Here is a 25,560-nt window from a genome sequence, read left to right as displayed (position 1 = left end):
TATAAATGCTTTTGCTGTTATTAATAATTGACTAGAGCATATTGATATTCGAGTATTGTTAAGCGCATTGTTTTCTGTTTTGTACTTTCAAAAAGGAATTATTTTCTCTTATATACTGTTTTTAGAAAATTGTTCAAAATACATAATATACATACAACAATATACATAAATGTGCATGTGCGAGTGTATGCGTATTTGTGTATATGCATATATGTAATATATGCAAGGATGACACGCAATAATATTTAAATTTATAGCTTCAAGCGTAATTTGAGAAACTAAAAATCCTATTTTAGAAAAACGACACCTACATAATACTATTTCTTGTATATTCAAAGATTAAAAGTAAGGTTAATTTAAACACATAAGGAAAATCAGCGTAATGATATGCATGCCCGTTTATAGATTAGCAAACATATTGACTAAAAATTACAGTACATGAGATTTACGGAAAAATATATTTAATATACAATTTATGCTACTTTTTTCAGTTTTGGCATTTTTTTTGGACACCTTTCGACATGAATACTCCAATGTCGAGTTTGGCATCTTTCGTTACAGTAAAAAGCTACCTCACATCCAAGACATTTGAACATTGATCCACCTACACCACAATTAGAACATTTAAGATTACTTAATGTATCGGGGCTCCTATTTACTTTACCGAGATGTGGCGTTTCACAGTCTCTTTCGATGCTTCTAGAAACCTTTTTTGATATTTGCGGAAAAGAAACTGTTGATATAGATGGTGAATCTTGAATATTATTACAAAGTGTAGAAGTTGTAGGAAAATTGTGTTCTGTTCTAACGAAAGGTAATTTTTCTAGAAGTAAATTCGGTATAGAGTGATATCCAGCACTATTCCATTGTGGCTCTTTCATTCCAACATCAATTGATTGTCCTTGATTAGACAAAAGATGTTCTCGAGTATGATTATTGGTAGTATTCGAAGTTAGCCGAGTAGGATCCACTTCCATGACGGCATTAATGCCTGTGCTTGCAGATTTATTATAAGAAGGTAAAGAGGCACGTTGTCTTCCGATAGAAGCTGCTGCAACTACTGCAGCAGCTGCAGCTGCAGCTACAACATCCGGTATTATTCTGCTGCGTCCATATTGATTATTGCTAGCCGAATATCCGCTAAGAGATGTACGTGGTAAAGTTTGTTGTGTCCCTGATGACAGAGATGAAGATGCCAGCAATAGCGATGAGAGACAGTTCGCTTCGCTATTATGACTGCTCGTAGATGTTCTGAGTCGATCGAAACCAAAATCATTTGGTGACTGAAATCTAGCGGCGGGAAGTGATCCGGAGTATTTTAAAATATCAGAAGTAAAATTTCTGTTTGGATTTTGCAAAGAGGATAAGTGCTTGTCAACATGTGACAATGGACGTAAAGGTGAATTAAGAGGATCTTGCATAGGTATATGGTAACTTGTCAAAGGTGTTCCTGGATGTAAACGGGAATGATATGGGTAACCATTGTAAACAGGATATAGTGCAGAATGATAACCAAACGTTGCTCCACTGTACGGATTAATCTGTAAAAGAGAATCCAATTAATTTTTTTACTATTCTTTATTGTTCTTTTTTGTTATTTATCATCACTTACATTATAATTACTTGGATAAAATTGAGTTGTTGAGAGTGGCGTGCAAATTCCTGAATTCAGAGTCGTAGTAGATGGAAGGGACAGAGGAGTTGTGCCAGTAGACATGTGTTGAAATAATTGCTGTTGCTGATGTTGTTGATGATGTTGACGATGCCATCTCTCCTTATTCCATTGTGAAGTTATATTTAACACGTTGTTACCATTGGCAGTATTTGTTTCATTCAGTGATAATTTGTGTGTATCGAACTTTGAAGTCTGATGAAATAAAATACAAATAAAAGAGGATACTATTATTTGATAAAAATTGAATATTCTATTAAGTAAAAATGGAACATTCTTCAACTTACACGCGTTGGTTCTTCCATTGAAATGGTACTAATAGTATTTTCCACAGTATGTAATTTAGATTTCTGTTTAGAAACTTGCTTCTTCGACATTTTGGCCACCCAGTTACCAAGTGTAGGAAATTGTTCGGTTATGATACGATTATCATTACTACTTTGAGTAGGAAAATGTTGATCTGTAAAAGGATATTCTACTTGGTTGAAAGTCGAAGCTATCGAGTCATAATTGGTCTTCCTTGATTGTGTCGTACTTGATGGTACCTAAGATTTTGAATTAATTAGAATAGTTGATCACAATCGAAATACTTAAACATAATTATCTACAGTGTGTACCTTCTGTATTTTTTTCGAGTCTTCCATTTTACTAGTTTCTGAAACATTTTTCTTCAAAAGCGTAGAATCATAATTCGATCCTAATTGCAAGATATTCATCATATCGATCGAAGATGACATTTGTGTTTTCGTTATAGATGGCGTTGGCAAAGTTGTGTCTATTTGATCATATCTCACGTTGTGTGGTACCTCGGAGCCTCCAGTGATGGAACTTATTATAGGATTTTTGATATTAATTTGAATTGCTCTATCGGCATCGTGTATGTCTTGTTTTCTTATCTCTTTCATTTCTTCAATAATCGAGTGATTCGATGATACAACTTCTATTGTCTTGGAAAATTCTTTCATGGTTTCCTTTTTCCCATGCATTATTTTAATTTTATCTTTTTCTACAATTTCTCCATTATTATTGAAAAATACTTCCCCATTTTTAATATTTTCAACATTTTCTGAAGAACACGGGTCGATAGAAGTTGACGAAAGAATTGGAGATGTTGTCAATCGATGACCTGCGTTGGTATTATTATTAGACTCCCATTCATGATTTGTTGTTTCTTCACAAAAGGTATCTGTCATTGACGAAATTTCTGCCGCATTATTCTCACACGTAATCCAGGTTGATTCGTTTGTCAATTGTACAGTCTGCAAAGTAGAAAATTATTATCCGAGTATTTTAACAATGTTCAAAATTATTCACGACAAACCTCTGCGTCATCCAGTATATCCAGGTTCGATGAAATATTTAAAGAAACTTTGGGCAATACAGGTGGACTACTTCGAACGCTATCCGGTGACTTATAGTGATAGCCTATTGGGGAACGTGGTGACAGTTTCGGTGGTTCTGGTGAGGAAATTGGAGAGAAGTTTGGAACGAATTCGTCGTCCCATTGATGCTCTCTCTTATTTTCATCAATATCAACAAACTTATTTGTTAGCGGATTCTCATTGTATAATTTATTAAGTAACTTTGAAACATTTTCTATTTGCTTCTCGTAGCAGTTCATCATTTGTCTAAGTCTTGTATTTCGTTGTGGACTAGAATTCATAATGTTGGGCGCGTTCGCTATTTCCTGAGATAGATTTAAGGCTTTGTCCTGTAATTCCTTGAGCTTTCGTTTCAGTCTATTGCGTCTATATTTCAATTTGTAATTGTCACTCTTGACAGAAGATCGATGGACGACATTATGAGTGGTCGAACTTGTCAATGCGACGTCGAAGTTATCATCATTATCGAAATTTTCTCTGGTCCAATATTCACAAATTGTCGGAGTAGACTGTGACTCTGGACGAGGTGTAGCACCCGTGACTATTCTATAATTGGTCTCCTTATCTCCGTTCAATGGTACTTCTGGATTGCCACGATCGCCATCTTTTCCTAAAAACAATAACGCTAATGAAACATAATGGTATAATGGAATAATAAAATAAATATTTAATGATTAAATAATTAGTTTTTGTTCTTTTTCAGTTACCTTCCTGAACGACTTTCTTTAATCGAAGCGGTGGTACAATCTTCTCTTTTCCAAAATTAATCTCTGTTGTTGATCCCACGATCGACATTGTACACTTTTTATCATTACAGAGCTCTGTCTTTCCTTCTTTATCAATGTTAGCTGTAGAATTTGTAAATAATTCGTTGAATCCACCATCTGAGTTAATGTCAGAAGATTTTCTTCTTTTCTTCAGAGAATCCTTCGTAAGATCTTTTCCACGTTCCTTAGATTTCTCATCAGTGATCTTCCGTTTAAGACGATCTACGATTTTAATGGAACAAGAGTTACGATTCGTTTGCAATACTGAGTTTGTTTTTTCTGAAGAAGTCTTTTGTTCTCGATTTCGTTCGAGAAAAAAAGTAGCGCTCTTGTCCTCCGGACAGCCGTTAGCTTCCAAAATCGTTGATTTGGCAGGTTCCACGTTGACCACGTCTAAAATCGAAGCCCTCACGAGTTTCAATACCGGAGAACGAGATTTTCGAGATTTTAGTATAGGTACAGCTCGAGTTGGAACCGGTGGTGCTGGATGTATAGGAAGGCAATGATTCGGTTGAACCGGGATCACACATGATCCGCGATCGCGTAATGCCGTAGCTATAACATTGTTGCTATTATTATCGCGATGAAACCTGCTCGAACTGTCAGCTATCATATCGTAATCTTCTGCAACAGATGAATTAATATTTCTTTCGTTATTTAGTTACGTAAACAGCAAGAATTCCCTTATGCTATATAAAATATATATATAACTCAAGCTACACTTTACGAAGAAGGTCAATGAATAATTTTGGTTCAATTTTTTTATCGGTTCGAAAATAGCATTAAATTAAAATAAAAATTTAAAAATTCTGCAAAAATATTTAAATTAATGTTAATTATATTATTATTATTATTATTATTATTATTATTATTATTATTATTATTATTATTATTATTATTTAATATCTTACAGAAAAATACTGTTTTTTTTTGTATTACAGCTATTTCATACCTGAACTACTTGCACTTGTTTCTCTTTCTTTCCGCGTTAGTTTAGCTTCATCGTTAGTCAAATCCACGACGATTGGTTGCTCGTGTACAATCTCTCCTCTCGAGCCTAATCCAGTCGAATAACAAGACGATTTCGAGAATTCACAAGAGTCACGAGGAATTTTGGAAAAACAAGACCGTTTTTTTGATATGTTCTTTCTGTATCTCCTCTCCGCGCCAGGCATTTCAAAAAATTCGCGCATTTAAGCTCACCAAGTTTCGATCGAAGAACGTCGCTCGATCTCGGTAAAAAGGAAAGTATAGAAACTAAATTCTGATAGGAACTTTTTGAATAGTTAATATCAAAAAGCGAAGAACGATAACGGACGCGTCTCTCCTCTCGTTTTCTGTCGATAGCCTGATAATAAATGCACCAATTCGATCGAAAGTAGTAATCGAATAAGGTATCACATGCAAGCCCTCTTAGTCGAATTGCAGGTAATTTTGACGAATTTCGAAAAAAAGAAGGGAAAAGAAAAGGAAATAATTCAAAGAACCGATTTCTCGCTTTTCATCACGTGCTACAAAATTTTTTATATTCTATATTTTCATTATAAACCTTGTGTAAATTTTTATTATATTATGACTATAACAGACTCCATTTATATGTTAGGAATAAAAAAAAAAAAAAAGAAAGAAAATGAAAATTATTTTTCCTTATTTAACAATGAGAACCAAATATTAGTGACAAAATCCTGGTGCGTATCCGATGATAAAGTAAAGAATCTACTAAGACTTTTTTAACTCCCACTTTTTAACGCTCCGTAATGCCAACCTGGCATATGGAACCCCTTCATATGCAACAGGCGATTTTAATTGGCCAACAGCAAACGCTCTATCGTTGGCGCAGGCGGGAATGGTGTCAACTGGAAGGGCAATGCGTGCTGGAAGGGTTATAACTTCCCTCTTCTTCATCGAATAATCAAATAATCGAATAATTAAACAATAATTGATAAATGTTCGATAAATATTTAATCTTTTTTTACTCGATTAATATATCAAATAATGATTACATTGCATCTAGTAACTAGATTAATTGTAAATTTTAAAGGATACAGGAAAAATAGTTTGCATTCGTTTTCAGTTTAAAAACGCCGTTCGGTTAGCAAACGAAAAGCAAAATGATAATCGTTTGAAAATTTCTTAAACTTTCCTATCCTTATCGAGGGCGATTGGTGAGGAGTTGTAGGTGACCTACGCAAAGGGGGAAATCGTCTTGTGAGGGACACTCCGCTTTTGACTTATTCATTCGCACGAAACAACACGAGCAATCCGGAGAGTAGACTTGGATGCAAAACGACACATAGTACGATCGTATGCATGTAAATGTATACACTTCGATGTTGTACAAGTAGAAAGTGGGAAACTGACAAGTGGTATGATAAATTATAAAGGAGAACTATCCTCTCTTTCAAAGGGCTCGCCTCTGATTAGATCACTTGCCGATATTATCCAAAGAATGCACGAGGGATATTACACAGTGCATGATATACCTACATCGATTCGAGAATAGGTATCGAGCTTTTTTTTTGATGATCCTAAAAATAGACATCGTTCTACATATATATACGTGCAATATCAACGATAAATAAGCCTTGCTATTTCTCATTATATTCTATTACGTTTAATTCCCATTACGATTCCTTTTCTGCCTCTCCTCTTTTTCGCGTATATATAAAGTGTATGCGTCTATACCGAATACGTCACCTCGACTAGTTTTCTAATATTCAAGTTCTTTGTTCCTTAGATATTAAATTATGCATTGGTTTGCCGACCAATCGCACGTTTGCACTAACTTTCCACCATTCATAAAAGTTTTCAAAATGCATGGAAAATTTCGATTTTGAAAGAGAAATCGAATTCTACTACATCATTTACAGAATACTGCAAGTAATATATTTTATAAAATAAGCTGCATATTTCAATAACTAAGATAACGACAAGTTATAAGAGCAAAGTGAAAGTCAATGAACTTATAACAATGACAATCATTTCTGTTTTTTCACTTTTAATGTTTTTCTTATTTTTTCCGTATTCTTGATAGAGTGATCATTTAAAGTAATTTTAGATTTTACATTTAGAATGCAATAATAAAATGTGCATTCTTACAACATCATTTTTACCATATTGTGTAAGATGCATTTTAAATAACAGCTAGACGGTTATCGATTGCCGCCTTCCCATCGAGCTCGTACTGTCATTAATAAATACCGAGCTAAGAGACGACAAACTACTTGTTTATCCTTTCATAGTCAATAGAACGCAATGAAAAAAAATAGTTCCTACTGTTAATGTTACAAATATATTGCTACTACAATAAGAAGGTGTAATTACCATTCGTTTTATGTACTTCCATTTGTAAGTTTGAGAAAAACTGGGAAAATGAAATAACATTACATATCCTTTTTAATAATATTTATATATACGTTTCTCGAATCAAAATACAAACTAATAGAAATTTATCAAACCGTACGTTAAGTATAACGGATAAGACTTTTAATTGTACAATGATGTTTGAAAACTTCCAACTGCGAATAGCTAGATATGTTCAGTTTATCCATGTATAGCATAAACGTAATAACACTTTCTATGACGCTGTGTAAGGGTCACCGAATTCGTTCAGTCAGATATCGAACATGAAGCGTGAAACTTCGCTATCCTATTCGTCATTAAAGTGTGATTAAAATACACGGCGTATTTTAATATATTCAATAATATGTAATCAAATTTATTCTTAATCTAGTATACTTGAGAGAATAAGAGAGAGGGGGAGAAAAAAAGAGAGACGATATAAAAAATTCAAATATAAGATAAATTTTGTCCTTTTTATATTTACTCTTATCGATATAATATTATATTGTTTCCTTTAGAAAATAATTTGTAAGAAACAAGGAGAAGAATAAAACGAAACTTCGAAGGAATACGTATTCTGATAATGTTCGTCTTCATGAAAGAATATAAAAACATCCTTTACAGTACGACAAAAAATTTGCACGCGATTTCGAACAACATTAATATCCATCAATACAAGAGATACAATGTTATCGCATTAAATATGCAATCGAATGTTGTTTTGAAAAGTTTCTTTGTACCAACTTTCAGATCCGCCCATAGACTGTTATTAATTTTTTATCGAATACGGTGCCGTCACGCCATCGCATATTAGCCGACCTTACTCATCGCTGATCTAGAAGAAACATTTCTTGCAACTCTTTTATGTTTTTTCCATTGATCTTCGATTTATCTAAAATTCAAATCTATCATCCATGTAGAAGATCGTATGATCTAATATTTTCTTTTCTCTACGATAAAGAACTTCGCTAAAAGATGTACAAATAGATCGATGATTATTATCTTTCAAATTTTTCCTACCGAAACAATTGCTACCTTATCGACCAAACGTGAATCATATTACGAATTAATAAATTCTACGCAATAATATTATCGTAATCTTCAGAAGATAATTGTCAAGTTTTTAAATTACTCACAATGATAACGATTCAAGTAGGCTCCTTGTTGCGGGGCAGTAACCACAAATATAGTTCCTCCATGGATAATTATTAAGTAAATCCTCTTAGGTTGTATGAAGCACGCGGTTTATGCGATAGGTACACGTGTTCCGCCTACCACATATCGAAAGAACACAATGTCTCTATGAATCCACTCGATCGTAGACGCTTATCTTGCTCTCTCTCTATCCCTTTCTTTCTTTCTATTTCTCTTTTTTTTTCTCTCTCTTTCTTTCTCTCTCTCTCTTTCATTTTTTTGTGTAAAAACAAATAGAAAATCGGGTGCAAATCCAAAGAAAAAAACTAACGTATTATCTAAAAATATTAAAACGGCTGAACTTGGTAGTAATACTTGACAAACAATGCAATAGAAATGGCGCGCGAAGAATGAATGTGACAAGTATGATCAACAGCGCCGCGTAATGACGTCACGTAGTAGCGCCACCAGTAATCGTTATCGATTAAGCTCATTGGTCGAGGAGCTTACATTTTTTAATCTGAATTTTCTTTTTTGATTAACGCAAAGATGTATTTTTCTTACGTATTACGAAACAATAATGTTTTTTATTTTTAACAATTTTATATTAAGAATAAATATTTTATTTCCTAACATTAAGAATTCTTGAATATATTAAAATACAGTAATACATTACTTGTCGTTTGAAAAATGTACATGTTATTTCAATGATATGGTAAAATATAATTTTTATATCTGTTAAATGCATAGTTAATGAATAGATGAGTGTTTGATCTGTTACTTTGCATTCATGAAATCTACTTGCTTTCTTTCTATCTGTTCTTTTGATTGAAGTATTTCCCATTTTCTATTGCTTATCTATATATATTCGAAATTATGATATTTTTTTGTCCTCTTAATATAGAAAAAATACGGTATAGTGTACTACAAATGTATAATATTCACCCGTAGTGACGTATATTTTTCTACACTTGTAACAAATCGTCTATACAACTAGAATCGAAGTTTAATATATCGATACTATAATTCGAAATTGAAGCATTGCATTTATGATAATAAATATTATTTGTGTTCGCGTACCAATAATCAGTTTTATAATAAAAATGTTAGATTTATACCATGATGAGAATTTATAACGTCTACCTAATAATAATTACTTCTTTTATTTGGTATTTAAATATTATATTAATTTTACAAAAATCGCTGATTAATCTTCAGGTAACACCATGTATTTATATGTAGCTATCGAACAAACGAACGTGACATTCTATGATGTAACTATTTTTCAATAGTATTTCATTTTGGATAACAGCAGCAATTCGTGCCAGATGCACATATGAATTTGGAATTATTTGTAACATTATATGAATTAAAAATTGATGAATCTCATTGACATTAAAAAAATTGAATGAAAATGTATGTTTAATGCGGGAGTGAATTGATTAATGCATAGCGCGGTAATTCAGAAGCATCTTAAATCATGTCAAAAACTTTGAACATCTTAAATGCTACAGATATTCCTTTACAAAAACAAACGTCCTCCTGCGGCAAATTAAAATATCGTGACAATGAAAAATGTACATCAGGTGTAATTTCAGCAAATTTAAAATCTAATATATTAGGAGAATGGGGGGTAAGAAACATTAAATATTTATAAATATTTTTTTCTTTTCAAGTTATCCATAAAATACAAAATTTTAAACTCTTTACAAATTTCAGACAGAGAAAACTCGAATTGAAAATGGAAAGCAAAAACATCTTACTGTTTCTATTGGATCAAAAAAACCAATTATTATTACAAAAAAAGAGTATGAGGAGTTTAAAAAGCGTGGTCACTATGTCACTAAAGAAGAGAAACAAGCAACTATTGCAACAACAGAAGAGGAAAGATATAGACTTACCAAGGACAGTATGATACGCAAAGAAGCTATTCGTAGGATGGACTTAACAAAGATACGCGAAAAAGACAAAATGTTAAATGAAGTCGAAGAAGAAGCCAAGAAAAGGACAATGCATTTACTCGAAAGAGCTTACAATTTAAAGCTCGAACAAGAAGAGGAAATTCAAAAATTTAATCGGTTTATCTTAGAAACTAAATGTAGAGCTATAAGAGATATGCAGGTATTATATCGCATTAAAGAATCAGATTTTATTTCAATATACAATAAATTAAGAAAAAGTTGGTCTTTTGTAGATAGCTGAAAAGAAATTAATCAAACAAGAATTGGCAGAAGAAGAAAAACGTTTAAATGACATGATGGAAAATGAAAGAAGATGGGCAATTGAGGAAGATTTAAAGAAAGAAGAAGAGGAAATTTCTAGAAAACAAATATTCTCAAAAATTTTAAAGGATCAAATTACAGAGAATGAAGAGCAACGAATACTTGAATTTGAAAGAAAGCAAGAGGAGAGCCAGCTAATTAATATGAATAATATAACTTGGCAGTTAGCAGAAATAGAAAAGTTACGCCACAAGGAAGCTGAAAGTGCTAAAATCCGTCGAGATCTAGCAGAAGTAAATGAACAATTGAAGCATTTTAAAGTTATGGAACAAGAGGAGAATAGAATAATAGATTTAAGGTAACATCTACAATTTGTTGTATTAAATAAATAAACCAATTAAATTCATGTAACTTTCTTAGGATAAAACAATATAAAAAATATAAAGAAGAAAGAGAAACTCAATTAGATGAAAAGCAAAGATTGGAGAATTTATATAAAGAACAGGAAAAAGAAAGATTGGCTGTACAGGCAAAGCATACACAAGATCTTCAAGTAAACATTTGTTTACTATAACAATGAAATCAAATGATACAGGAATATTATATAAACATTGAAATTTCAGGCACAAATTGATGCAATAAATGCAGACCGTATACAAGAAGAAGTAGAGAGAGAATGGAGACGGAAAGAAAAAGAAGAAGCAATGAAAAAAATTGGAACTATACAGGATCTTCGGAAAGGAAGAGAAGAACAAATAAAAAATAAAAGATTAATACAAGCAATTGAAATTAATAGAGAAAAACGTGAATTTGAAAGAATTCTACGTGTACAGAAAGAAGCATTTTGCTGCGATAAGAAGAATCGTGAAAAGAAACAACAAGAAGCTCTTGTTCATCGTAGTGAGATATTAAGACAGGTCCATCTACATGATAGTTAAAAATATTTTGGGTGTTTGTGCAATTTCTATACTTATATTATAAATTCATCCAATTTTCCCTTTTTTTTCATTAGGTAAATGAAAAGGAAAGAGAACGTATTCAAGCAAGACAAAAGATGTTTGAGGAAGGATTGGCAATTCGTACACAAGTTGCTATGCGCAAGAAGAAGTTACAGGAGGCTATGAACCAAAAATGTAAAGAAATGAGAGAGAGCAAGGTACCCGAAATATATATTAATGAAGTTAAACGCCTAATCGAAAATATTGAATAATACATATATACATCTTGTAAAAATTCTTATTTGATAATAAATACTATGTTTATGTATATTTAACCCTTTGCACTCGGTGCCTTTTCGAACGTTATTTATCAGCAACTCGACGCCACCTCCTCGCGAAAAAGTGCATCCAGGAATCGTCATATTATACAGTATAGTTTCGGAACCAAATAAGATATTGTAATGATATTTGGTTTATATGAATTTGTAGACGCTAAAGAACATATATTTGCAAAAAAATCAAAATTTATTTTTTATAATTTTCTACAGTGTGACTACATCATTGAGCCATAATCGCGTACTTTTGTACCACAAATCCTTTTTATCGCTCTTTTTAACATGTTGACTGACACGCGAGCTGCTATACCATGCGCACTTTTAAGATTAAATACTCGATGCAGGTGTGTAAACATAATGAGCCCATTGTTTCTTATCGTAGTAGAAGATAATCATGTTTAGAATGAAATGCTTAAGAATTTCCATAGAGTTGAAAATCTATATTGGAAATCGTACTGGGCCCATTGTTTCTTATCGCAGTAGAAGATTATCACACTTAGAACGAAATGTGTATATACGAATAAACGTCGTGAACGCACTTCACATGTTCTCTTCAAAATAAAACCGGCTGATATATTTTTCATATATTTTGGTAATTGTATGAAATTCTGATTTGCTATCTTGTGCCATTTCAATAAAAAACTACAGGGAAACATGCGTTTCTCTGTTGCGGTAAAATAAGTTCATTCTCCTAATCACTAATAAACTTTGATGTCCCCTCAGAGGGGACATATCCGAGTGTAAAGGGTTAACATTTTATATCTATTATAATAAAATGATTTTTTGTTTCATTATCTATTCACATTTATATTATACAAAATCTTAATACTGTATATATACAAATATACTTATATAATTTGTACAACTGAATTACTTCCATAACATAACAATATTTGGATCACGTTCAACGATTTCTTCTATTTGTGCCACACTCTGACCTGTATTACAACAAATTTCATCCAAATTATATGTTCCCGTAAAATACTTATAAATAGGATTATTCCGTGTTTCTTCATTATACGGTATACCTGGCAAAAGTATAGGGTACTGAAATATGTATATGTGAGTATGCATATGCTGTTAAACAATAACTATATAAAAGAACATTTCTCAAATGCAAGAACAGACCTTATAGACCCTTCGAATAAGACCTTCAATCAGACCAAATTGAACTAATCTTCTTTCATTAATTCTTAAATTTTGTGGATTTAAACGTTGACACAAGTCCCTCATACTACAGCTATGAGTCATGCTTGCATACATACGATATATATCTCTGAGATATGCTGGTTGTCTTGCTGCAAAAAATAATAATGATTTCTTCTTGAAAACTAGGTTATAACATACTAATGTATTAGATAGTAGTGCTTACGGGATTTAGATGCATATGTAATACATCTTTCTTGTAATTTGATATCTTCTGCTAATTGTTTTAGTTTTGGCGTTGCTGCATAGACATTACTATATTGAAATATTGGAATTAAAGTTACAATGCTATAATACCTAGAAAATGATAAAATATACTTTATAATATTTATTGATTAAATTTATTGATTAAAGAATTTCTTTAATATAAACTTACGCTAAATTTTGTACACAGCTTTTAACTAAATTGTTTTCAACATCTGCTTCTGCCGCTATGCGAGCAACATGGTTAAAGCCATCTATATATGGTAATACTTGCTGAGTTGTTAAATCCCATTGATCACTGTGAAATGCTTCCTTACCTTCTAAGAATATTGGTACTTGATGATCAAGAACTGGCTTAGGTTCTGGTGCTAGTTTTACTACTTTCAAATGTGATGTCATTGTTCCCTCTTAAAAATAAATTTATTAACACAGAAGTATGTTTATTATGATAAGATACTAAATATATACAATTTTTACCCGTTAGTGTGCACATTTTATGCAAATTTAATTCTTGCATAACATGTCCCAACATTTCAGCCAATCTAGTTTTATCATCGGAAGCAGATAAGAAACAATTCTCAATTTCTAAAGCCATCTAACGTGTACAAAATATAGAAATCTATTTAAGTATATTGTATTGTCAACTATGCTATTTTATATTATTATACCTATAAATTGATTAAGGTAAATGAGTACCAAAAAATCAGACATCTTCTTAACTACTGGCTCATAATGAACTGTGCGAGCTTCTGAATCACACACAAAACATAAATTAAAATAAAAAGCATTTCTTGCATATTTTTTATCGTCTATTTTCACGGGAAATCCTAAGATTTTATAGTCTTTCAATGTTCTAAAATAATTAATCTTGTTTATTTATTAATATTGAATATTAAATGTTAATAAATATTTTTAACTTACACAGTAATTGTACTTCTTTGTAATTGTGCCTTTGGTATAATATAAACATTGACGTTATCAAATATATCTTTCGATACAAAATTATCAGGTACCTGTAAAAAATAAAAAAATAAATGTTCTAGATTTAATAAATGAAATTTTTAATATAATCTCTTAACTTAACCTGACAAGTGATCTTTGGGCCAGCTATATGATGAAATTCGGAAAAGAATATACATCGTATTGGTCCTTCCTGAACTTTATCCTTTGCAGTTTCCAAAAGTGATATCATTTTTTTCTTTATTAAAAAATAAAGAGTAAATTACATTGATTTTATGTTCAAAGTGAGAATACGTTCCTTCTATTTATGAGTATAGTTTATATATTTATGTATTTACCAAAGAATGATACAGTTGAATTTCAAAATGTTGAAATGTTGTTTTCTGAAATTTTATTTACCTGCAATTACACAGAATCTATTCAATTTGTAAAAAAAAAAATACTATAATAGCGAATTTAAATCTAACGAAAAACGTTATCGCCAGGGGAGGGTATATATACGATAGCGACGAGAGCGACGAGAGCGACGATAGTGACAATAGTGACAATAACGACAATGACAGGTATTGTGACTTGCGAATAAGAGAATAGTTGGAAGCCATTATATAAGGCCAATAATAAGTAAGAGAGTTGTGTGAGTTGAATGAAGTAATTGCCAGTGTATTGAATTTTCGCGTATCTGTTTTATAATTTATATAAGAAATATATTTAATTAATAAATAAATAATATGGCAGCGTTTGAAGGTATGATAAGACATTTTTTTAAAATAAAATTTAACTACGTACACTTGTCAAATTTGCTACTTACGTATAATTTATTAGGTTAAACGATCATACTTTGACATTTATTAACATTAATACTTATAAAATAGAAATTAGTTAATTTTCACATTAAACTTTAATTTAATTTCTTTTTTCTTTCTTAGAAATGGGTGTACTGTCTGAAATAGCACAAGCTGTTGAAGAAATAGATTGGATGTGAGTTATATTGTTAACATTTTTTTCGTTTGTGTAGTCACGATAGAGTATATTTTCAAAAGATAATGTAGTTAAATTTGCTATAATAATTTTATCTACAATATTTTGACATTTTGATAAATTGCAGGTTACCGACAGATGTGCAGGCAGAGGCTATTCCTTTAATTTTGGGTGGAGGTGATGTATTAATGGCTGCAGAAACTGGAAGTGGAAAAACTGGAGCATTTTGTTTACCAATTTTGCAAATTGTATGGGAAACCTTAAAAGATATGGAATCTGGAAAAATTAACAACTCTACAAAAGAATTATCACATTGTATTATGCCCATTTTTATTATTTATGAAATAGAGTATAATAGACACATACAATTTTTCTCTTCCTTTTAGATCTTTTAATATTGTAACAATAAATATGTAATTATTTTTAGCTATACATTGGGGATTGAGCCTATTTGATAGAGATCATGCTCTGGCTGTGACGCCAGATAGTTTAAGATGTCAGAGTCGTGAGCCAAAGGAATGGCATGGATGCCGTGCCAATAAAGGAGTACAAGGAGATGGGAAATTTTTTTTTGAATGCGTACCCACGGATGAGGGTTTATGTCGCGTGGGGTGGTCTACGTCTCAGGTAACTAATTATATTCTATATACAATGGACAGGAAAATTGATGTTTTGGTACTTGGAATAATTTTAACAAATCATTATAATTTAAACAGGCTTCTTTAGATTTAGGAACAGATAGATTTGGCTATGGCTTTGGAGGTACTGGTAAAAAGTCCAATGCAAAGCAATTTGATAATTATGGTGAACCTTTTGGAATGCATTGTATAATTGGATGTTTACTTGATTTATCAAACGGCATAATAAGATTCACAAAAAATGGTGTAGATTTGGGTGTAGCTTTTACATTGAATCCCCAACAGAAATCGCAAATTTTTTTCCCAGCTGTTGTACTGAAAAATGCAGAAATGTCATTTAATTTTGGTGCTCAACCATTTAAGTATCCTCCACCAAATGATTATATTGCTATATCTTCAGCTCCAAAAGATTATGTGAAACTTAATCCTATTAACAGTAGCCATAGTCAAAGCATAGGAAGTAATAAACCTATAAACAATGCACCACAGGCTATAATTATTGAACCTTCTCGGGAATTAGCTGAACAAACCTATAATCAGATACAAAAAGTAAGTTTGTATTTTTGATATGACTGTTTTAATTTCTAAAGAAATATATGGTTGTATTTATACTTATTAATTTTTAGTTTAAAACACATTTAAACAATCCTACAGTTCGAGAATTATTAGTTATTGGAGGAGTAAGCGTAAAGGAACAGATTTCAATGTTAAATTCAGGTGTTGATATAGTAGTTGGCACACCAGGTCGTTTGGAAGATCTAATACAAGGAGGATACATGTCATTGACACATTGCAGGTAATTTTCTTTAAAACTGAAAAAATAATATCAAAAAGATTGGTTATTACAAGGTTATTATATTTATAATATAATATATATATACACACACACAGATTTTTTGTATTGGACGAAGCTGATGGATTATTAAAGCAAGGATATACAGAACTTATTGATCGTCTACATAGACAAATTCCTAAGATTACATCAGATGGAAAAAGATTGCAGATGATTGTATGTTCAGCAACTTTACATTCATTTGAAGTAAAAAAGATGGCTGTAAGTTTTAAATACATCATAATATTATTTAATATTGCTTTATATAATCTAATAATAGTATATTGTAACTTTTACTGGTGCATTTAGGAACGTTTAATGCATTTTCCAACGTGGGTTGATTTAAAGGGAGAAGATATAGTTCCTGAAACTGTTCATCATGTTGTAGTAATAGTAGATCCCCAGAAAGACAAATTATGGCAAAACTTAAGAAGAAATATTGAAACAGATGGAGTGCATAGTAGGGATAATATAAAACCTGGAAATAACACAGCTGGTATAATAGTTAGTTTTGTCCTCTCAATGCTGTTACCATATTGTTTGTTTAATTGTTGAAATCTGCTTACAGAAGTATTGTCAGAGGCTGTTAAAATATTAAAAGGAGAGTACTGTATCCGTGCTATAAGGGAACATAAAATGGATAGAGCATTACTTTTTTGCAGAACAAAACTTGACTGTGATAATTTGGAACGTTATTTGAAGCAAGTAGGAGGAAGTGAACTTTCATGTGTTTGTTTGCATGGTGATAGAAAACCACAGGAACGTAAAGCGAATTTAGAGAAATTCAAAAAAAAAGAAGTAAAGTTCTTAATTTGCACAGATGTAGCAGCAAGAGGTCTAGATATAACCGGTTTGCCGTTCAGTAAGTATCATATGAAAAAAAATTATTTAAAATGGAGATTAATTATTTGATTTGTCTAGTGATCAATATTACTTTGCCCGATGAAAAATCAAATTACGTGCACAGAATTGGAAGAGTCGGTAGAGCTGAACGAATGGGTTTGGCTATTTCTTTAGTTAGCAATGTACCAGAGAAAGTATGGTATCATGGTGAATGGTGTCATTCTCGCGGTAGAAATTGTCATAATACTAATCTCACTGATCAAGGTGGATGTTGTACTTGGTATAATGAACCTAGAGTAAGGTCAAAAACATTTTCTTTACATTTATAACTGCCTGGCATAGTTCAGGGTCTGATACAAATCAAGGATTGCTATAATAATTTATTTAAACTGTAAATAAGTAAAAAGCTTTATTCGTTTACAGTATCTGGCAGACATTGAAGATCATTTGAATGTAACAATTGAACAAGTTGGTTCAGATATAAAGATTCCAATAAATGAATTTGATGGGAAAGTTAGTTATGGAGAAAAAAGAGCAGCTATGGGTGAGTAATTTTATATGTTTCCGAGTATACAAGGTTTATAATTATAAAAACGTATTGTTCTTAGGAACCAATTATGAAAATCACGTACATCAAATGGCACCCATCGTTGCTGAATTGACTGCACTAGAATCAAAAGCACAACTGATATATCTAAATAGACATCTAATAGTATACTAAATTGAAAATTAAAAGTTTCTTTGATAGCTTACCTGTGCATCTAAATATTTCATTATATCTTTGAATTTAATATGTGAAAAAGTTGTATTATGAAAAATATAACAGCAAAGAACTTATTTTTGTGTGCATACTGTAAATGCTCTTTCAGTAGCCGTTCGTTTATATACGATTTGAAAGGATTGATAAAGTGTAAGTAACTATCATCGAAACAGAATTCGAAAGTTAACTAGTCGATTGCCATAAAAGCATTTGCAATTTATATAAGACATACGGTAAGTATTTATTGTATTGTTATAATTTTCCATAATCGCATCGTTACTATTTTAGTTACACAAATGTATTATACAGTGGCTTTGCAGCATTTGTTTTGTATTCTTTTCACACACATACATACACACACACACACCGTATATATCGTATATATATGTGCGCTATATACACACACATATACACCCTTAAAATTTACCAAACGATTTTTTCTGTTTAATCATTTATATACATAACTTTTATATATTTTTAAAATCAATGGTAAAAGACCTTAACTTATTATATAGTATATAAATCATACTGTTTCTCTTTTGCACTGAGATAGTGTGTCCAGACTTAATGCGTATGTGTTCGTATTTTTCAGTAGCGCATACGCAAGGCAGCCAACGTGTCCACTTGTTTTCGTGCACATGCAAACAGACAAGACAAGTGTGGTCACTAGTTTAACAGATTGCTTACGAAGTTGATATAACGACTTTTAATTAAACCTTTATTAGCTAATTTAATCGATTAATCATTAGTTTATATTTATGTAAAATTTTCTTATTTTCTTTCTTCATATTCGGACAGTCATCACAGAATGAGAATGAAATATTTTCTTTTAATCTAGAAACATGATTCCAGTTACATACATACGTACATAAATCTTTTATTTATATTTTACTACTTACATACGCACGCACACAAGTATTCATTCAACCACAATTGATTTAAATAATTGTATTTATATATTTATATAATACTTATACCGGGTATACCACTGAACTTTATCATCTAAAATATTTCTGTTATTTTCAATTTTATGAAAAAAATGTTTAGGATAAAGTCACATTTTTTCAAAAGGCACATTTAATGAAAGAAAGAATTTTTTCAGTCATTTTTTGAGATTTTAAGGTAATCAGTATTTTTTAAATCGAGACAATTTGTTTTACGTGAATTGATTTCTCGTGCCATTTTGAATAAAAAAGTATTATAGTACAATGTCAAAAAATGATTAGTTCGCAAAGTATTTTGAAAAAATGTTTGAAGATTTATACAACTGTAACAAATTGTATTTTTTTGATTGGTTAGAAAGAAATGTTAAAGGAAAAATGCATTATTCAAGGTAGATAACATATTCACGATCATATTTTTTTCGAAAGTGCAATAATGCATTTGTATTATTTACACTAGCAAATATAACAAATTATGCGGTTCCATTTAAAAAAAATATCGATGACCTTGAAATCTCATAAAAAAATAACCTCAAGAAAAAATATTTTCTATCGTTTGATGTGCTTCTTGAAATAGTATAACTTTGTTTTGAGCATTTTTTCCATAAAATCAAAAATAACGAAAATATTATAGATAATAAAGTTAGGTGATCCATCTAGTATATATAGTGTTTCGTTCAAAACAAGTTACCTAAATATCTTTTTCATCTGTGACAATATGAAAAATATTTCTTACATAATTTTAATGGTTACGAAGATGAATCAGACGAAAAAAAATTTGTTGTACAATGTTATTTTTTAATAATTCTGTCAATGTTTTTTTTTTATTATTACATATACATATATTTTTCTCTATTGTATGTTATAGTTAACATTATTGTGCATTCATCCATGTATAATAGTATGAACTTGAAATTTTTGGACTAAAATTTTAAAATAAAAATTTTAAAATTAGTATGGAACTTACTTTCAGGTTTCAACAATAACAGAAGATCGATCATCCATTAGAAATAGTAAATAAATATATTTATTATCTCTGTAAAGAACATTAAAGCGTATGATTTAGGAGGAACAACTCACAACTTCAGAAAATATGAAGGAATAAATTATTGGTGCTTTTACTAATAATAAACCTGAAAATATCGAAAATGTTGTGCAATCAGTTCACGGATTATATCACAGCAAAAGGATATCATGTTGAACATTTATTATAATAATAAATGTATTTATTTACGATTTTAAGTAAATAGCTGATCTTCTGTTATTATTAAAATCTGATATTTCGCTGAAAATAAATTCCATACTAATTTAAACATTTTAGAGTCCAAGGTATACTATTATACATGGATGAATGCACAATAATGTTAGCTATAACATACAATAGAAAAAATGTGTGTATATAAAAAAAAATGAATGATTTTAAAAGTCATTAAAAAATGACATAGGACAAATCTTCCATCAGATTCGTGTATTGAAACCATTTGAATTACGTAAGAAATATTTTTCGTATTATCATAAATGGAGGAGATATTTAGGTGATTTGTTTTAAGCGAATATCCTGTATATATATATATATACACACACACACATATCTTTATTTTTATTTATCTATTATATTTACTACATATCCACCTCACGATTCGTACTAATATGGCACCAAGTTTCGTTTCTGAATCATTTATGGAAATGCAATCCTAATGCTTCGTGTTTAATTTGTATAATAATGTTAGGTTTTTATCTTTATCTCTCTCTTTCTCTCTCTCCTTTCTTTCTCTCTCTCTCCTCTCTCTCCTCTCTCTCGTCTCTCTCTCTCTCTCTCTCTCTCTCTCTCTCTCTCTCTCTCTCTCTCTCTCTCTCTCTCTCTCTCCCCTTCCCTTTTATTACTTTTTCGTTTATGCTTCTATTGAATAGTCATTGGTTTAAGTTATTTAAAAATTATACGAATTTCTAGAAGCACGTGCTAATGAGTTTCGAAAATACGAGAATTGTAAGGTGGACAACATTAATTTGATTCCTTACATAATTTCACGAATTTAATCATTCATTCAGATCGTATCTACGTTTTGAGTGAGATTTGCTCTTTTCCTGCATAACTTCTTTTAAAATATTACTATTAATGTTTTTTCCTCTCATTTTTCCTTTCATTCTTTCTCTTTCTCTTCCTTTACGTTGTGATAATAATCCATTTTAAGTCTTTAGCTAAACATCTTCTCTAAGAGACACGTAACAATGAATTAATTAAAAGTACAGGAGAAGGAAATGATTTAAGAGATGTAGTATTGACGAGCTGGTAACTCCATTTTGGTTTCATTTCTCGCTCACATTTGACACATTATGTACACATTTACGTACGAACAATTAAGTGATTCGTTCGCCTTCGTGTTATTGCCAGAACGGAAAGTGAATCCTTTTCTTTTGCGGGATATATTTGTATAATATGTATATATTTTTTCTTTTTTTTTTTTACTTTTAAATCTTTTCTTTTTTTTTCTTTTTAAGATCTTCCATATTCATCTTGACTGTCTACTCATTAATTGTCAGATAGAACGCGAATTGTACTATGAATTTTGTAGACAGACGGATTAATCCTTATTACGAAACACACAGGTATGTAAACGGTTGAAATATTATACTCTTTTATAAATAATCACGTCGTCTTGTTCGTTTTGTCACTTTACTATCTTTGAATTTGCACATTTTACAAACTTTTATATGATTTTTTCTAAACATCGACGCTTTCTTTCTTGCATTTTACATGAACAGCAATCGGAAGATTCAAAAAGAAAATCACTTTTCGAACAGCACCGACGATTGATCACTGCACACATATATTCTCTATTAAAAATTATACCATCATATTTATCTACAATGATGCGAGACACTCGCGGTCGATTTTGATTACTTAATATATATTTTATAGGATAGAGTTGGCGCGCTCGAGGCACAAGTAGCTTTCTCTCATTCTTCTCACATTTGAATGGTCTTAGATAGCAAGAATTGCAAATAGATTAAAAGAAATAAATAAAAATTTTTCTTCTCTAAGCTTTATGAGCAAAAAATTAATTTAGAAAACGAAATGTTCAAATATATATATATATATATATGTTTATATATATATACGAATCAAATTACAGAAGAATAGAAGGAAATGATTGCAAATAATAGAGACAAAGACTCAATGATTAAGAAATTCTTAAGAACGGAAGAATCTTTGTCTCTAGAACTGTAATAATGATGATAATAATGATAATAATGATAATAATGATAATGACAATAATAATAATAATAATAATAATAATAATAATAATAATAATAATAATAATAATAATAATAATAATAATAATAATAATAATAATAATAATAATAATAATAATAATAATAATAATAATAATAATAATAATAATAATAGTAATAATAATAATAATAATAATAATAATAATAATAATAATAATAATAATAATAATAATAATAATAATAATAATAATAATAATAATAATAATAATAATAATAACAATAATAATAATAAAAATAATAATAATAATAATAATAATAATAGTAGTAGTAATACTATTAATAATAGTAATAATAATAATAAGGATAATAATGATAATTATAATAATAATAATGATAATAATGATAATAATGATAATAATGATAATAATAATAATAATAATGATAATAATAATAATAATAATAATAATATTAATAATAATAATAAAAATAATAATAATAATACTAGTAGTATAGATGTTTTGTGTGAAGTGACGTTGAAGAAAAAGCTACGATATATTGCCTGATCCCATTCTCGTGTCCGAATTATATAATTGAACACAGTTACACCTTCTATAACGACACATCACAAGACACATTAAATTGCTATATACAGCTCTCACTTCGCACTGCAATTATGTCCAATCAGCCTATATCTTTACTTTCGTTCTTCAAGGCTAATATAAATCATCAACGAGGCTTGCAAAGCAAATTGATAGCAATGCCTAAAAAACGAAGAAAAATACCTTGCGAATGATACTAAAAGTAACCGTTTTACAATTTGCCTTTGACATGACAAGCATATTCGCAAACAACAAGTTACACATTTTACCTAAGGAGATAATCGTTCCTATCACATTTTTGAGATCAAGTGGCTGATTCTCTTCATAAACACAGCCCTGACGCAAATTCATTTTGATGCTATTTCTTTTAAATATTTTTTTATATTTGTGTGACATGTGCGCATGCGTGTAGAATCGTATAGACATGTAACATGTCTTTCTCTAAGTTTTTACAAGTGTCCGAAGTATGCATTTGTTTGGTATGCCTGCGAATGATATATAAACAATCATTATCGGTACACTTCATACACGCATAGTATACAATAATCTTAGAATTACAGGAGACAGCCTTTTCTTTTTCTCCCTTACTCTGTTTGCTTCTTCGGAGCAAACGAATGTGTATGCATATGTTGTATATATTAATATTATTCGTTAGATATCTTGTACGAATCCGTGATTTGTGTATTTACAAATAAAAACTGCTTGCACCACGATAAACATATAGATACATATTCACATAACCATTTCACTGTACGTACACGACGGTAGTAGAAGAAAAGAAAAAACTTGTGCGATCGGCGTATATATAATATATATTAGTCTCGAGACCATATACCTAAATAAGCTGCTAATTTGGTATTTGTCGGATTCGCTTACGTACACATACACAACCATAATTACATTTAATAATTTTTTTCTTTTTTCTTTATTAGTTTGTAAAGCAATATCAAGTATCTTTGTGTGGCATAACATAGCGGCCGGATATTCCAGACGACTGATTAATATTCGATTACACATTGTTAAAGTTCTTCGATCCTCTCCTTTCTTTTTTTCTTTTTTTCTCTCTATACATCTGTACTAATATTCCTATGAAGGGTTATACTTAAGAAGAGAAAAAGTGTTTGTCTCCTCATTTTTCGAAGTAGGTTTGAAAAAATTTATCGTTTTTTAAACGGTATATATTTGTTTTCTTCTTCTTTAAAAAGCATCCAAGAGAGAGAGAGAGAAAGAAAAAGAGAGAAAGAGAAAGAGAGAGAGAAAAAAAGAACGAAAGAGAAACAGAAAGAGAGAAAAAAAGAACGAAAGAGAAACAGAAAGAGAGAAAGAGAAAACGAAAGAGAAAGAGAGAGAAAGAACCACGACTAAATGAAACGAACTTATACACTTCTTTTCTTACTCGCATTCAATTACTTTATATGGAGATCAGTCATCCTCTTATCTAAAAAAAACAGGGAGATTTCTTTTCAACGTCTATAAACAATGAATCAAGTAATTCTCTTGTGACGATACTACTAACGTACAATAGATATACATAAAATACAGATTCTTTTGAATTTATTTGTTATTTGAATTGATTATATATATATATATATATATATATATATATATATATATATATATATATCTCGAGGAAGTTTATGGAATATATATAGTCGCAAATCAAGCTCTTCTCTCTTTTCCTCTTTGATAACGAACTCACATATTCTTTTGCACGTTTTTATCACTATGTACCTTAACGAATATAATAAAAATAATACTTCACAGAAATATAAATAAAAGTACGGATTATGGCTTGTTTCTTAATGTAATTAGTATGATAGGTACTCATAAATATGTATGAGCGCACCCATCAATATCGATACACAAAAATACATTTAATGCGGATATATGTATATATGTATGTAAACACATATACATATATAGAGTATCCTTTTTAACGCTCTAACATTTTTTCATTTACCGACAAATTTCCTTTACTTTCCTTTCCTTCTTTTTTTAAATCTTTCTCTTCTGTATTCTATTAGTCTTGAGTCTAAAGAGAGGCTTGGAACGGTCATTCAGAGGCGAGTGAAAGTATTATGGAAAACGAAGGAATTTAAAAACGAAATAAAACTACTTAAAGTACTCGCGAGAATACGAATATTAGTCTTCATATTTAGATCCCTATTGTACACGACTGTCTGAGACGTTTATTCTTTTGTTGTTTACATTTTATTGCGTAATAAAAAAGGACTAGGACGAATTGATTAAAAACAATACTTGATACGGCATAGTGAAGGCTTTTAGGCTTTTACATTAAAAAGAAGAATATTTTATGAATATTCTAAAAGATTAAAAATGAATTATAATTATATAAGAAAAACTATTTGTATAAATATTGGACATATTACTCTTTTCTATTCTTTTGTAAAGATGTGATATTTTTGAAAACTCATTGATATAAAAAATTATAGTCAATAAAGTAAAATATAAAATACAGAATGTCGCATTGTGCCCAATCCAGAAAGAAACGGAGAAACATAAGAAGAAGAAGAAGAAGAAGAAGAAGAAGAAGAAGAAGAAGAAGAAGAAGA

At 30.3% G+C, this 25,560-nt stretch overlaps 4 protein-coding genes across 14 annotated transcripts; 2 read left to right on the top strand and 2 right to left on the bottom strand.

The window, feature by feature from the left end:
* Nucleotides 1-444: 444 nt before the first annotated feature.
* LOC118450751 (uncharacterized) lies at nucleotides 445-8,725 on the bottom strand. Of its 7 annotated transcripts, none has more exons than XM_085662178.1 (9): nucleotides 8,300-8,725; nucleotides 7,146-8,131; nucleotides 4,774-4,878; nucleotides 3,762-4,445; nucleotides 2,994-3,679; nucleotides 2,290-2,931; nucleotides 1,960-2,217; nucleotides 1,613-1,867; nucleotides 445-1,541 (listed from the first exon to the last, which is right to left on the bottom strand). In XM_085662178.1, the coding sequence occupies exons 2-9, from the start codon at nucleotides 7,165-7,167 to the stop codon at nucleotides 474-476; spliced, it is 3,720 nt and encodes a 1,239-aa protein (XP_085518304.1). In that variant the 5' UTR covers nucleotides 7,168-8,131; nucleotides 8,300-8,725; the 3' UTR covers nucleotides 445-473. The 7 variants fall into 7 exon arrangements, with proteins under 7 accessions (XP_085518304.1, XP_085518307.1, XP_085518316.1 ...); XM_085662181.1 differs by having other exon boundaries at nucleotides 7,146-7,998; XM_085662190.1 differs by lacking the exon at nucleotides 7,146-8,131 and having other exon boundaries at nucleotides 8,300-8,724.
* A 334-nt stretch (nucleotides 8,726-9,059) lies between these two features.
* LOC118450754 (cilia- and flagella-associated protein 45) lies at nucleotides 9,060-12,394 on the top strand. Its single transcript, XM_085662205.1, has 6 exons — nucleotides 9,060-9,930; nucleotides 10,017-10,418; nucleotides 10,492-10,877; nucleotides 10,940-11,072; nucleotides 11,143-11,436; nucleotides 11,532-12,394. Exons 1-6 carry the CDS (start codon nucleotides 9,778-9,780, stop codon nucleotides 11,727-11,729), a joined length of 1,566 nt encoding a protein of 521 aa, XP_085518331.1. The 5' UTR covers nucleotides 9,060-9,777; the 3' UTR covers nucleotides 11,730-12,394.
* A 129-nt stretch (nucleotides 12,395-12,523) lies between these two features.
* On the bottom strand, nucleotides 12,524-14,710 carry Nprl2 (Nitrogen permease regulator-like 2). Of its 5 annotated transcripts, XM_035886615.2 has the most exons (10): nucleotides 14,501-14,710; nucleotides 14,287-14,400; nucleotides 14,124-14,215; nucleotides 13,899-14,055; nucleotides 13,680-13,797; nucleotides 13,520-13,609; nucleotides 13,375-13,456; nucleotides 13,165-13,295; nucleotides 12,921-13,090; nucleotides 12,524-12,839 (listed from the first exon to the last, which is right to left on the bottom strand). In XM_035886615.2, the coding sequence occupies exons 2-10, from the start codon at nucleotides 14,392-14,394 to the stop codon at nucleotides 12,663-12,665; spliced, it is 1,125 nt and encodes a 374-aa protein (XP_035742508.1). In that variant the 5' UTR covers nucleotides 14,395-14,400; nucleotides 14,501-14,710; the 3' UTR covers nucleotides 12,524-12,662. The 5 variants fall into 5 exon arrangements, with proteins under 5 accessions (XP_035742508.1, XP_035742504.1, XP_035742507.1 ...); XM_035886611.2 differs by having other exon boundaries at nucleotides 13,375-13,609; XM_035886614.2 differs by having other exon boundaries at nucleotides 13,375-13,609; nucleotides 14,562-14,702.
* Nucleotides 14,711-14,744: 34 nt separating this feature from the next.
* Nucleotides 14,745-18,290, top strand: Ddx1 (ATP-dependent RNA helicase Ddx1). The gene is made up of 12 exons (XM_035886608.2): nucleotides 14,745-14,906; nucleotides 15,089-15,140; nucleotides 15,268-15,455; nucleotides 15,568-15,767; nucleotides 15,857-16,327; nucleotides 16,405-16,574; nucleotides 16,670-16,832; nucleotides 16,920-17,106; nucleotides 17,179-17,472; nucleotides 17,532-17,749; nucleotides 17,877-17,997; nucleotides 18,062-18,290. The coding sequence occupies exons 1-12, from the start codon at nucleotides 14,891-14,893 to the stop codon at nucleotides 18,172-18,174; spliced, it is 2,193 nt and encodes a 730-aa protein (XP_035742501.1). The 5' UTR covers nucleotides 14,745-14,890; the 3' UTR covers nucleotides 18,175-18,290.
* The last annotated feature ends 7,270 nt before the right edge of the window (nucleotides 18,291-25,560 follow it).

This window comes from Vespa mandarinia, chromosome 1, assembly GCF_050613455.1.
Source record: "Vespa mandarinia isolate Hongniang chromosome 1, ASM5061345v1, whole genome shotgun sequence".
In the NCBI taxonomy this organism is placed as follows: domain Eukaryota; kingdom Metazoa; phylum Arthropoda; class Insecta; order Hymenoptera; family Vespidae; genus Vespa; species Vespa mandarinia.
Note: the sequence above shows the minus strand (reverse complement) of the source record. Positions and strands in the feature narration are given on the sequence as shown.